This window comes from Trifolium pratense, linkage group LG3 (genome assembly GCF_020283565.1).
Source record: "Trifolium pratense cultivar HEN17-A07 linkage group LG3, ARS_RC_1.1, whole genome shotgun sequence".
Taxonomy (NCBI): domain Eukaryota; kingdom Viridiplantae; phylum Streptophyta; class Magnoliopsida; order Fabales; family Fabaceae; genus Trifolium; species Trifolium pratense.
In genome coordinates, this window is record NC_060061.1 from 238,443 (window position 1) to 253,471 (window position 15,029).

At 31.3% G+C, this 15,029-nt stretch overlaps 2 protein-coding genes across 2 annotated transcripts in view; both read left to right on the forward strand.

Moving 5' to 3' along the window:
* Nucleotides 1–3,505, forward strand: part of LOC123918997 (protein DCL homolog, chloroplastic) — an 8,414-nt gene extending 4,909 nt beyond the window's left edge. The window contains exon 3 of the mRNA XM_045971216.1: nt 3,030–3,505. Within this exon, the coding sequence (XP_045827172.1) occupies nt 3,030–3,200 (171 nt within the window). The 3' untranslated portion in view covers nt 3,201–3,505. The remainder of the gene's footprint in view (nt 1–3,029) is intronic.
* Nucleotides 3,506–12,050: 8,545 nt separating this feature from the next.
* LOC123918998 (cyclin-D3-2-like) lies at nt 12,051–14,294 on the forward strand. Its single transcript, XM_045971217.1, has 4 exons — nt 12,051–12,803; nt 12,912–13,116; nt 13,202–13,332; nt 13,599–14,294. Exons 1-4 carry the CDS (start codon nt 12,321–12,323, stop codon nt 13,881–13,883), a joined length of 1,104 nt encoding a protein of 367 aa, XP_045827173.1. The 5' UTR covers nt 12,051–12,320; the 3' UTR covers nt 13,884–14,294.
* Nucleotides 14,295–15,029: the final 735 nt, after the last annotated feature.

Below are 15,029 nucleotides of genomic sequence, written 5' to 3' on the forward strand. Positions count from 1 at the left end.
GGCAATGCCTCCATTGTAATATCTTCTTGTCCTCAGTAGTGAACTTACATTCTTGTGGGCTTTTTACATCCAATACTTATTCTCAAAATATTGCTAGTATTAGAGCTATACAACATAATCTTTATTTTGGTTTGGGTGATACTTTTCTATTACAAGTTACACTAGAAGCATTACTCTATTTCATTAACTTAGGATGAATCCATGCTTGATATCTCCCTTTTTATTTTCCTGTGATTTTATTTGATGAACCCTTGATACATAAACCATGTAAATTTGTGATATGATAGTTTTCCAATTGCTACTTTTAAACAAGAATTTGCACATCCAACTAAACTTACACTCGATATGCCCTGTTTTAATTCCACTTAAGTGAAAGTCACATGCTTCCGACCGAGGCCTTTCTCCACTATTCCAATTGTGATAATGACTCTTGGATATGTTCAGTAATCACATCTGGAACTATCATAAGAAAATAAGTGCTCAACAATCACCTCTGTCTTAGTCTTACTCTTATAGCTATAGGAAAGTTTTTAGCGGCCTTGTGTTTCCATGCTAGTCACGACTCGTGATTAGAGCTGTAAAAAGGGCCTTAAGGGGCCGGCCCTTTAAGGGGCGGACCCACTTATTCCTGATTATTAATTTTATTTAAATTTTAAACAATTTTTCTAGTGTCGTGAACTTATTCTCGTTTTCTTCAATCAGCACTGTCCACGATCGGCACCCTAAAAAAACTGTGTTTAAAATTTAAATAAAATTAATAATCAGGAATAAGTGGGTCCGCCCCTTAAAGGGCCGGCCCCTTAAGGCCCTTTTTACAGCTCTACTCGTGATACCCTTATACGATATATTTGATTGCTCGGATGTAAGCAATCGTTACAGTTAGGGTTCTTTGTAGCAACAAGAGCAGAAAGGGAATTGTTTGTCCCTGGATTTTATTGATGAAGGAAAAAGACACACAAGAGAGACTACTCTCTTCGTACTTGGAAAACCAGTCACAATTCTAAGAAATGATAAAAATCATCTAAACTGAATTAGGGAACTCTTATTTATAGATTTCCAAAAACAAAATACAACTGAATAAAACAACTAACCAACAAAACCTAACTAACTAAACTAATACTGAAGCTGCCTTACATTCTAAACAACAGATGCCTAGTCTAATGTTTATTTCTAAATATCTTCCTATAGTAAACCTGTAGAACCCTTTTAGGAAACTGATTTTGGATGGTGGTGACATCCTCCCAAGTTGCCTCCTGAGGTGACTGATGTTGGCATTAAGTTTGGCACTTGCTGAATTGGATCACCACCATTTTGTGTAATGACACTGATGCCCAATATTCTCCTCAAGCCCTGCTGGTAACAGTGTTTCAACAGGCTTTTCTCATACTGCTAGCTTCAACTGATAACATTTTCTGGTAATTGCAGTTGGACAGCCACTGCTCCAATCTATTTCAAAACCAAGTAAGGTCCATAATAACAAGCTTATAATTTAACGCACAACCAAGTAGGTATATAAACTTGTTTGTGTGGGCAAAATTTAAGATAAACCCAAGACCCCCACTGTGATATTTAATGGTTTCCTGTGACGATTGGCAAACTTGACATCTGATTTTGATCCTTTTCCAAATGAAAATTTGAGTTGTTTGAGAGATTTACCACGTGACATTAAGTCCCGTGCTACTACCTCCACAAGAGTTTCTCCTGGAACAAAGCGAGCCAAGGAAGGAGGACGCTGTCCATACACTCTCAAACGGGGTGCATTTAGCTGCCCCCGAAAACTGGTATTGTACCAGTACTCGGCCCAAGGGAAGAACTCTGCCCAAACTTTGTACTGTTCAGAGGTAAGACACTTTAAGCATGTTTATACGGTACTATTGAGGACCTCTGTTTGGCCATCAGATTCAGGATGGTAAGCAAGTATAGTGCTTTCCCCTATCGATCCTTCCTGGTATAAAACGAAATTGACTTTCTATTTTTTAGGTCTCGCAGGCCATTTACTAATGGCCCAACCTAGTTTAGTTGTATTGTGTCGAAATAAAAATAGTAGGAGATAGGAAGGTATGTGGTTGATTGGTTAAGGTGGTTGGGAGAAACTCTCTAACCAAGTGGACAGTTGCTTTCAGTTACTTCCCGTTTTCTATCTCTGCTGTATTTTTTTCTTTTAATTTCCTTTTATAACGCAACTCTTATCAGAAAGATATTTCCAGAGTCTGATCAATAAATCCACAAGTATTATTCAATATATTAAGAGAAAGCAGTAGAATTTAAACTAGTTCTAGTAGTCTTTTTTGTTCAATTAACCTCTCCTTTTTCTTCATTTATCTAACATGGTCTTAGATATCATGATATCGTTAACAACTTCTTGAGTCATCTATACCTTTCTTTCCAAGTTCTTTGCATATATTTGGTCCAACTCCTTTGCTATTATCCATCCAATTCAATGTTTGTTTTACCTTAGATTCTTGAATTTGTTGGTGGGATGAGTGATATTGATCCTTGTCTCTATTGTTGAGCCTATTCAAGTGCAAATTCTACAATTACAACAACAGCAACAATAATCAAAAGTTTGGTCCCATTAGATGAGGTTGGCTACTCAAATCCCATTATTCTTGTCTCTATCCTTGCTTAGATGATAGTCAAAAGTTTGCATCACTCAAATCCCACTATTGTGAAATAAACATTTCACATTTTGATTCCCTTTTGCCCTCCACTGTTTAATTTTAATATTTTTGGTTTGATCTTCAGTTCTGCTGACCATTCCCCTCCTTTTCAATTGAATTTTGATAGTTAGGCCTTTAATCGGGTGGGAGTTTTTGGTTTTGGTCATGCCCAATTTCCGTTTTAAACTGTAAGCTTTGCTTTACATACATTTTCGTAATTCATAAAAATTTACATCGACCAACTTAAGGTCATTGATTAAGTTATTATTTTTTGGATTTGCTTGTCAATGATCCGTTGTTGTTATTTTCTGAAGTATGCAGCAAGTACAAGATATGTATATGTGAGTATGTAACTTATTTTTCTTGCAGGTTGACCGCCATCCCCAATTTCGACAGACAAGGTGTCTTTTTGTTGTAAGAACTGATGGTGGCTGGATTGATTTCTCTTATCAGAAATGTCTTCGAGAATACGTTAGAGAGAAGTACCCAGCTCATGCTGAAAGGTTTATTCGAGAACATCTTAAGCGCGGGAGTAGTTGATCTATATATAGTGGAATTCATTTACTTTGGTATGCAAATATTTGATATTGTGACTACTTTTCACATTTATCCCCCTCTTCCCACAGTTTTTAGGTGGCTTATATAGGTTGTCAATTATAGTAGATAATCATTGACAGAACATCAAGCTTGTTTTGAAGGGAATGCAAAATGATTGAAGTGTACTTCACTTAGTAGACTTGTGGAACACTTTGGCGATGAAGAAATTGGTGATTGGGTGGACTGGTAGGCAATTTTGTTGCTCGACCACATCTATATCATATGAAATTTACTAATATTCGATGTTCTGTTTCGGTGCATGTTTACAATCATGGTAAATTTTTGGCAAAGTTTTATTGAAGTTTAAAAGTATAATTTTTGTTAAAATCACAATGGCATACTACAATTTCACTAAATTAAATTCACCATGAATCTAAACACGCATCAGTCTTATAGCATTTTAAAATGGTATGTGGTCTCTTCTGTTCGGCGTTGAATTTTTAACTACTTAAGTAAGTTTTAGAGTACGCTTTGGCATGGAATATGGATTCTTTCATAGAGAATCACCATAATGCTGCTCGAGATTACTTGTATCATATGCAAATGCCACTGTTGAAGAGTAAAATAGCACAGAAGGTTGGAAAGTTTCCTACAATAAAATGAATGGGAAGCCTAAGGTTATACTCATTCTGGATTTTGATTGGGTGTGGTGTGTCCCGCTGTGTTAGTCACGGAGCATTTGGGAGTAGTGGGAGTGGTTGATGTCGGATATGAGTAAGTCAAGGGTCACGCTTAGCTAGAGCCTAGATCAGGTTGCCTAGCTTAGGTAGAACTACTATGATCGAGTCAAAACGGGGGGAGAAGAAACTCTGTTTGACTTGCTTTTACTAGTACACTTTTTAGTTGAATGTTTCTAAATCCACAGACAGAATAATTTTTTTGTCGGTATGCTGCCTTAGTTACTAGGCACAAAACTCAAATAAGTTTTGTGGTAAGATAGGAGGGAAATGGATTACTTTTACTTTATTTTATCAAATCTAATATGAACAGTTAAGATTGAAATTAATGGCTGTGATTGCTTACTGCGGTAAACTGTGTTGTTTTCCAACAGCAGGCAATCAACCTCCTCTCTTTATTTTTATAATTAAATTATTATTACATGTTTATAATCCGATGATCTAGATGCACCCATTATTTTTTCAAATTTTTCTCCGATTGAGAGAACCTTTTCTCATAAGATAGGATATTATTATTCTCTCCCTCTCTCTTATTACAACAAGACTCTTTACATATAATTAATCGGTCTTTAGTTTTACAAAATAAAATTGTTCTTAAATATAAAATTCTTCACAAATTTCCAAATACGTTTATTATTCTTTTTCTAAATATATCTCATAAATATTAATTACTCATTCCGGTCCTTAATATAAGATGAAGTTTGCTTTTTAGATTCATTGAGAATCTAATATATCTGACCTCTAATATAAACTAGATACGTTAGATTTTCAATCAATCTAAAAAGCAAACTTCCTCAAATATTAAGGATCGGAGGGAGTAATATAATCAAGTCTAGAGTTACAACCAAATACATTTATAAAACTAAAGAGCTAACATTTTCTTAAACGAGTCTAGAGTTACAACTAAATATTACATTTTGTGTCTATGAGCTTAGCTCAGTTTATTAAAAAATTGTATTAAAGATAAAATTTCGAACCACTAAATTACTTGACAAAAAAATTAAATACTATATTTTAAAATTCTATTATATGAAAAAAGTAGTGTGACGTCGGAAACTTGCGTTGCGTCAATAAAAAAGAAGCGGGAGAGTAAGGTAAAAAAGCAGTTGAGAAAGGTCAATGGTGATTACGTAGCGTTAGTCCGTTATGCTATTTTATGATTACGGGAAAAACATTATCATTAACCTCTGACTTTTCTTTCAAAAAAAAAAAAAAAAACTCTGACTTTAGGCTGTGGATCCCAGTATCAGTGGTCTTCAGTCTTCACCTAGCTGGATGGATCAAGATCCTTGTGGGCCCATGATTCCAACCCACAACCCATTATAAGGAGATGAAAGTACTGCATTTATTTTCTTTGGAGGACTCTTGTGTGTGGGGGATCAACAGCAAATATATGTATGTCATGGTATTCGGATCTTATCCTTCATTAAATAAGTGCTCTATATGTTATGTTCTATTCTTTCATGTTTGTTTAACTATATGATCAATAGAGAAATTGACACATTTTTGAAGGAATGGAGTAAATTGAACTAGATATATATATATGATCTCATAAACTTTTTCTCAATAATCCTTGTGTTTAGTTATCATTAGTTTTATCATCTCTTATTTAGATTTACAAATTTTTCAAAAAATTGTTGAATTTTCTTTTTGATAATTTAGTTACTTTATTTAGTTTGGTCCATTTTTAGGTTTTTTTATAAAATTTCTTTACCAATACTATATAATTTACAGTACAATATTTAGATGGATATTTATCAAAATATTGGGGGGCAAACACATGATCTAGTTAAACCATACAAAAATATAGTAATCAGCCCAAAAAAATAATAAAAGACAACCAAACTACAACGAAAGGGGTTTAAAATCAAGGTAAAAACCAAAATAAGAAGCAAACCAACATCCACTATAGGCACTATTTAGCAAATCCGCACACCAACTCGAGATCAGAATAGCAAAAAAAAAATGTTGAGTGAGAATTCACAACCGTAAGATACGGTGATTAATGAACCAAACACTGTCACGGACATATCCACGTTTCAACAACTCCTGCGATAAAATACAACAAGCAGTAAATGCTCTTTCGAGCCAAATAAACCAAAACCACAGCGAACAAATCCGACAGAAGTGTATAATGTTGTGCTGGTGGTTTCCTTTTTATAGTAGTAATTAACTTATATTCATATATTTTCAAATGAACAAAATTTGTGCTTAAAAGTTAACAAATTTTTTAAATTGATTTTTCATTTAGACCACACAATGTATTTTATTTTACTTGAAAGTGTAAACATTCACCGCTATTCATTAATTCTCAAATCTCAATTGTTTTACTGATATTTTTGGTTACATGCATACGATTGTTTGGTAGTACGATCTGTAGCTTTTATGAGTCCCAATAAAGGATTTTATTTTATTTTTCTGTCCCACGATTGAAAGGCAAGAAATCATCCACTATATCATTAAAAATAAATAAAAAATCATTCACCATATTTCTGATGATCTGATAAATTCAGAGAGTTGGCTTGTCTGACTTTGACCAGTTTATTTGAAGTGGCAGATGCTGTTTATATGGAGAATAAAAAGTTTGTATAAATTAAAACTCGTATTATCAATAATCATATCATGGTTTATAACTTCAACAAATAATATGTATGTCAACCATTAAGAGTGTATGTTTGGTAGTACGATTACGGTAATCTATCATACTTTTTTAAAAGTTACAAGTTTTGGAAAATTAATATAACATCGTGATTTTAACATACTCATCATAATATCAAATTTATGTAGAATTTAATTGAATTTTGAATATTTTACTTCTCCATACTTAAAATGTCCGAATCTAACAACTAGTCAACAAAAATGTATGTCAACTTTTATTCACCAAATTTTTTTATGTATAAAATTGAAAGTAGTATAATATACTTAATTATTTATTAAGATTGTGTATATATTAAATGTGATAACGTAATTTGACCTCAAATTTAATTCACTTATATTCAAAAATGGATCAATTAAGCAAGTACTGTACTAGAGTTTACGTATAAGAGTAAAATGAGAATGAATTCTCTCAAGTATGATCAATGATAACAAATCACACTTTATTCTCTCAAGTGTAAATTACACTTGAGAGAATCCATTCCCGAGTAAAATAATTGAAGATTATGTTGGTGTTTTGCTGGAAACCATGACTAAACTTAATTCCAAAATTCACAACAACCAACCACAATGAATTGATATTTACTAGTATGAGTATCTACCAATGCCATATATATCACCTTTCACCACACTCACTCACTCACTCACCCAATGACTAATCCATCACTACTTCCCCTCTTCGATCATTCTGTCTCACTCACCTGCTTGCACTATCCTTCCCTTTTCGTCCATTTCCTCTCTTTATCACCCCACTCCCCACCCAATTTTTTGGACAACGAGCCTACAAAAGAGGCACAGAAGAACAATTCAATTAAAACAAAATTAAAGATGCAAAGAAAAATAGTACAACTAATAAAAAAGTCATAAAGAAAAATAGAAATAAAGCAACTTAATTATTATCATAGTAAGTTCATAACTATGCTAAGAAATCTCGCATAAAATGTGAGTTGGTATAAATAATAATTTATAAGTAAGAAATAGTTTCCATCGTATAAAAATTTAAGATAACATCAGAGTCATTCAGAGTCTCTTCAAGATCTCTGTTGGATCATCCGCTATCAGCTCATCCACCATTTATATTTACGCACCAACTCCAATAATGTTGAACGTGAGAGGTGTGTTAAGAAATCTCACATTAGATATGAGTTGATTTTGACAAGGGTTTATAAGTAAAAGATAATATTCAACCTTAGGTCAATTTTGTAGGATTAAGTTAGGATAAAAACAATATTAACCCTAGACATTCACTTGGAAGAACCCGAGTTCGAATTCTGGTAAAAACAATTTTGATCAAACTTATTTACTTTGTTATCGAACTCTAAATTAACCGACTCTGTTCCTTGAGAATATGAGGGTTAATAAAAAAACAACAAAATTAACCCCAACTACATGCATATCAATGCACGTTTAAATTAAATTGTAGAGGGTTAATAAAAAAACAACAAAATTAACCCCAACTACATGCATATCAATGCACGTTTAAATTAAATTGTAGAGGGTTAATAAAAAAACAACAAAATTAACCCCAACTACATGCATATCAATGCACGTTTAAATTAAATTGTAGTGTAGTACTATTTTTGACTTGCATGGCATGGCATGGCATGGCTAATTCTTCGAGTAACTCAATAGATATGATATACACTGTAGCTAGCTAGCTAGCTAGCTCTGTTTCAGAATAGTCTTTATGCTTATACGCTTCGCTGTGTTCTGCTTCATTGCAGCAATAATATTTATTGTAATGGAGACATATCTTTATCGTACGACAAAAAGAAGAACTGTGTTGTCTTTGTGGATTGTGTTGAATATTAGTAGTAAATTATGTTGGAAAGCTCATACTTCCATAATTGTCGTGTCGCTTAACAGTAATGTTTTCTGTCTCTTAAGTCTTAACTTAACCACAAGGAATGAATGATATAATATATACATACTACTCTACTCTGATCACAATTTAAATCAAATGTTTTATGTTTATGTCTTTTTCTAAAATCTTCTTTGGATTCAATTCAATAGGGCCATGCATGTGCTACTTTGTAAGAACTTCTATTGCTAACAGGGCAGAAGGAAACTGAATTTAATTCCAATGCTTCTTGTTGCTTTGTTTGTTGAGAATAAATTGAGTTATTAAGAGCGCTTAAATGAGATGAAATAAGCAAATCTTTTATAATTTTATTAAGATTATGAGTTTGATCTCTGATTTAGGTATACTATAGTTTCACGCCGAGAGTATTCATTTTACAATAAAAGAAACATCAATTTAGTTATTTATTTATTTATAAATTCAATTTAGTTATTAAACTATTACTCTCTCTTTAATTTAGATTTAGAATTATGTAAATATACTAAAATGTATCTAATATATATAAATTTTGTCAATTTAGGATTAAATTGATAGATTTTAATATCTTTTAAGGATTAAATTGGTATATTTGATATACATTTTTATAATTTAGAGACTAAATTAAAAGAGAGTACTGATTTAAGAACTAAATGAATGGTTTTGTTTTCAAAGAGAAATATGTCTATAAAAAATTTGAAAGATACTACACGGCTTCAGTGTCATAAAAAATAAAAAGTTTTTTTTTTTTTTATATTTTGAAATTGATGATTTTTAATATTTTAAAATTGCTGGCAGCATGTGTATTGCCGTCCAACATTTTATATATATTTTGGTTTAAAATTATAATATTTGTGAAATTATAATTGTGGTTTAGCTCAGCTGGTAGGGTATATATGTAAGGGTCGAGGTTTGAAAGTTAAACATTATACTTATTTATTTTAAGGGTGAAATTTTTAGTCATTAAATTACTTGACAAAAAAATTGTTGTTAGTTTTATTTTGAAGTTTAATTAGTATGTAAATTCTTACATTTAAATAATTTAAGAATTTTTAAATATATTTTTAAACTAAATTATCTATGATCAAATCATTGAACTAAAATTTACAAAGTACATCACATGAATATGCGATGTCTTCTTCATGCTAAGTGTTAATCATCCTCACTTCTCCTCCTCACTTCTTGTCTTATGTTATTTCTCTAAACAATAATGAAGTATACTCTTTGTAATGAAACTAGTGTAAGACCCGTGCATCGGCACGGTGTAATTATCTTTGTTAAAAAAAGAATTTTTTATATATAGAATAAATATTATCAATAATGTAAAAATAAAATAGATGTATCATAATTTTATTATAAAAAAAATGTGTCACAATTATTTATTTATCAATTATAGGTGTTTTTTTATATAGATTTATGATTAGCAAATATTTGTACCTTTTTACTGTATTAATGATCAACAAATTTCATGTCAAAAAAAAAAAATGATCAACAAATTTGTAAGACAAATAATGAGATTAGATATAAATTTAATACTACTAATACAAATAGTAATATAAAACATTACACTTGAATAAAATTTTAGATAAGGTTACTTCATACATTCATCCATTTTATAAACATGAGTTACATCTATATTCATGAGTTACTTATGCACGGGTGTAAATATCACTATTTATTAAAAATAAATATAATGTGTAGTTTATTTTGCGGTAAAAATATTTAACATGTAGTAATAGTATAAAAATATTTAATTTTTTTGTGAAAATGTAATATATATATATGGTCAAATGATGTAACTTTATGGTGTACAAATTAACGAAATTAGTTTGTTATTGATTATAATTTTCAACATTTTTAAAAACGGTCCGTTATTATAAAAATGGCTGCGACAAAACGATATAAGTGGTGTTTGTTAAAGTTTTTTCCGTTTTAATAGTGAATAAAAATGACATAAACGACCGCGGCAAAATGATGTTGCGCCGTGATGAAACTCCGTTACAGCTGTGGAAAATAGGATGAAACAAATTTATTAGTGACAGCGTTTGGGTTAAATTCGAAAAAAAAAATGAAAATGACATCCGCAAAAAATGCCATGCGTTTAAGATCTCTACGTATAACTACTTTTAAGATCTCTGCGTTTAAGATCTCTTGGTTTTTTGTTGTTGGAGGTGTCTTACTTAGTTTTCTCTTTAATTATTATGCTAATTAAATAGTGTGTTCTCATGTTGTATTTCGTTTTGTATAAGAAAGGACTTTATCACTTTGTTCATGTTTTTTTATTACTTTGTTCATTGTGAAAAAAATAACCTCTCAATATGCCATATGATTCAATATAATGGCATGAAATGAAACATTATGTGTAGCTAATATTTTCTTTTTAAAATTATAGTTGATAACGGCAATTCCATGATGACAATTGATCATATGTGATGCTATGTTCTTAATCACTGTTTTATGTTATTTTGAACTCATTCAAAGAATTTATGTGCCAAACACCTAGCAGGAATATCCCCTTCATCATATAGTATAATGGTAAAAAAAAAAAGGTTAATATGCTTTTACCCCCTGCAAAGTAGGCGAGTTTTGCGTTACCCCCTGTAATTTTTTTTCTTGAGATTACCCCCCTGCAAAATTTATTTTTTTGATTTACCCTTTTTTGCTGAGATTTACCCCCTTTTCTTGAGATTTACCCCTCACTTCTTGTCTTATGTTATTTCTCTAAACAATAATGAAGTATACTCTTTGTAATGAAATAAGATAGATATTTTTATTTGGGACCTTGAGTCCCAAGTATTAATATTTCTTTTCCATTATTAATCCCCAATTGTTGCTTTATTTTTTGTATTTTGGTACAAATTGTTGTTTTACTCTTTAATCTAACGTTATTTTTATTTTTAAATATGAGAAAAATTTAATAAAAAAGAAAAAGTGAGACTGTCAATTGTGATTTTTTTAACATAGGTTTATTGGCCAAATCATAGAAGCGTGACAAATAAATTATAAGTGTTTTAGACTGGTTCAACGTCAATGCTCGTCATGATAAACACACACAATCCACAAAGGTCCAACGATGGGAACTTCAACCCAACCCAATTCAGAGTCCCTTCACTTTTCAAGCCTTAACAAATATCATAAGATCCCATTAGATTCGTCAATGGACAACATGCTTCATAACATTCTCACTTCAATGTCCCAACCACGACATCCCCTATATAAAAGATGTTAATCTCTAACACTAACGTATGCAATTTTAATCGTAAAATCTCTTATTCCATATTCTTATACTAACTTGAGTGTCAAAATATTTACAGATATCTTTCACCTAGTTCGACCTTATTAGTTCACTACTCAATGTTAACTACCAAGTCTAATCACTCTAGATCAATAAACTTAACTCACATTAGAGTGGTACCATAAATTACAATCAAGGTTGAAAAATAGAGAGCTTCATTAATTAATAAAAAAGAAATACATATCAAAAAGTTTAGGAGGGCCCTCGAAATTTTTGCTAACAAAATGTTGGAGAGGATACACATCTATCTAGTAGTGATTTAAAATTGAGTAGGATTGAAAGACCGCGAAATGGATAGAATATAGAGAGGGGTAGGGTATCCTTAAATCGTAGGGTACCATTGTCACGTGTCGAGTAAATAGGTCCCATGGCCCATTATTCATTCACCTCTGAGTCTAGCTATCACAACACAACACTCTCCCAATAAAATACACTCACTATACCTTCTCTTTTCCAAATCCCACCAATAAATAAATAAAACAAAAACAACACTCTCTTCTCTATTATCCATCCTCTTTGCATCTCCAACTTTTCTCAATAAGTTGAATCAAACTAGAAATGATTAATCATCAATTCAACTTATAAAAATCTCTAATAAGATGGATCAACACCATAACCAAATGTTCCTTTTAGATACCTTGTACTGTTCAGAACAACATTGGGAGGAAGAACAAGAACAAGAACAAGATGATGAGTACGATAATGTTTCCTTAAACAACACAACAACAATAAACTACTCAACTGCTTCTACGTTCTTAGAACAAGACATGTTTTGGGACAACGAAGAACTTAAATCACTTCTTTCAAAAGAACAACAAAACCCTCTTTACATTTTTCTCCAAACAAACCCTGTTTTAGAAACTGTTCGTAGAGAATCTATTGAATGGATTCTGAAAGTGAATGCTCATTACTCATTTTCACCTCTCACAACTCTTCTTGCTGTTAACTACTTTGATAGATTTCTCTTCAGCTTTCGTTTTCAGAATGAGAAACCATGGATGACTCAACTTGCTGCTGTTGCTTGTCTTTCTCTTGCTGCTAAAATGGAAGAAACCCATGTTCCTCTTTTACTAGATCTTCAAGTATGTTTCATTGTAACACTCTTGCAAGAATAAAAAAGATCAAAACTTACAAAAAGCACAAATCTTGATTACGAATTAATGATTTTTTTTAATTAATATTGTTTATAGGTTGAAGAAAGTAGATACTTGTTTGAAGCTAAAACGATTAAAAAGATGGAGATTTTGGTACTTTCAACACTTGGGTGGAAGATGAATCCAGCAACACCACTTTCATTCATTGATTATATTATAAGAAGACTTGGATTGAAAGATCGTCTTTGTTGGGAGTTTCTTAAGAGATGTGAAGGTGTTCTTCTTTCTGTCATTAGATCAGGTAATTAATTTTTTGATCTATCATTATTTTACTTTTAATGTTCTGTTTCTGATCTTAATTTTTTATTTTCTTCACAACATTGCAGATTCTAAGTTTATGAGTTACCTACCTTCTGTTTTGGCAACTGCTACAATGATTCATGTTTTCAACAGTGTGGAGCCTAGTTTAGGTGATGAATACCAAAATCAGCTTCTTGGTATTCTTGGAATCAATAAAGTAAGTGTTGTTTTTTCCAATCAAAATAATTCACCTTCATAACATAGAATAATTAAGACTATTATTGTCAACAAATCCTATTTCAATTGATCGAAATTACTAGGTCAGACTGACCAGAGTTCGAACCCTGGTCCCTCTGCTTTGTGTCTGGATTTCTAATGACTTGTTATTTCGTCTATTAATATATTACATTATTAGTAGTACTTATATAGTATTATTATATAGTTACATTGATTATAGTATTAATGTGGAATTAATGGTTACAGGACATGGTGGATGAATGTTGCAAGCTGATTTTGAAACTATGGTCAGGATATGAGGAGGGGAATGAATGCAACAAACGTAAGTTTGTGTCAATAATACCAAGTAGTCCAAATGGAGTAATGGATGTGTCTTTTAGTTGTGAAAATTCCAATGATTCATGGGCTATAGCAACAACAGCAGCAACTTCAGTTTCATCTTCACCAGAGCCTTTATCTAAGAAGATTAGGACTCAAGAACAGCTTCTATTAAACTCTTCAAAATCTGATTTTCTAAGCATTCCTCATTAATTAGCTACTTAATTAATTTCAACTCCCTTTCATTATTATGCAAAAAAGAAAAAGAAAAGAAAAATAGTCTTTTTATGAACAAGTATGTGTTTTTCTTTTTGACTTGCTGACTATCTCTCTTGCTTGCCTATATTGACTCACCAGTCATCAATCATGAAAGACTAGCCATGAACATGAGATGAGATGAGATGGGACTATAGGATTATAGAGAGAGAGATTGTTGGCATTTTATGAGGAAATAATTAATATCATAATAAATAATAAATATATAAAAAATGACCATATCAATGAGTGTATTTATTTATTATCTTGTAGTTGTACAAGTTGTACTTCATCCAAATAAATCCACTTCCACTTTATATATACTTCTAATCTATGCATTCTCAATATCAAATAAGTAAATTTTTTTCCCCTTTCTAACCTACTACATCTTTGACCCCATTAGATACCCCAAGGCATCACATTCACTTACTATCCCATTGATTTAGGCATTTCTATATCCACTATAAGACCGATCTTTGAAGATTCGAAGTTTTTCACTGTGCACAAGTTTATTTTTGTGTATGTTTGGTTTCAATTCTGGAGCATCCAGAATTGATTCTGGACGTGTAGAATTGATTCTGACTTGTTTGGTTTCTCAAAAGTAGAATTGATTCTGCCTCAATAATTGATTCTACTTGAAGCTAGAAATCGTAGCTTCTGATTCTAGAATTGATTTTTACACTCAAATTTTTTGTTCAACTCACTTTTTCATGAATATATCCAAACATAAACTACTTCAGCTTAAAATCAATTTTGGCCAGAATCAATTTTACAGAATCAATTCTGCCAAAATCAATTCTCTCCGTCGCAGAACCAAACACATTCTTTATTGTTTGATCGATAAATTTTATTATTAGATTTATATATCATCTTATTTGATTAAATAATAAAATGTATTAATTTAATGATAAAAACAATTTTATATAATAAAATAATTGTCTCACTTGTGTTTCACATAATTGATCATTCTTGAATTAGACATTTTTCCTTTTATTTCTTTATTCGTAAACTTAGCCGTAAGCACCACTAAAAACTTATTTCTTATATTTATTTTCAACAAAGGTAGGTCAATTCTTCTTTTCATGCCCTTAAAAGTAATCATGA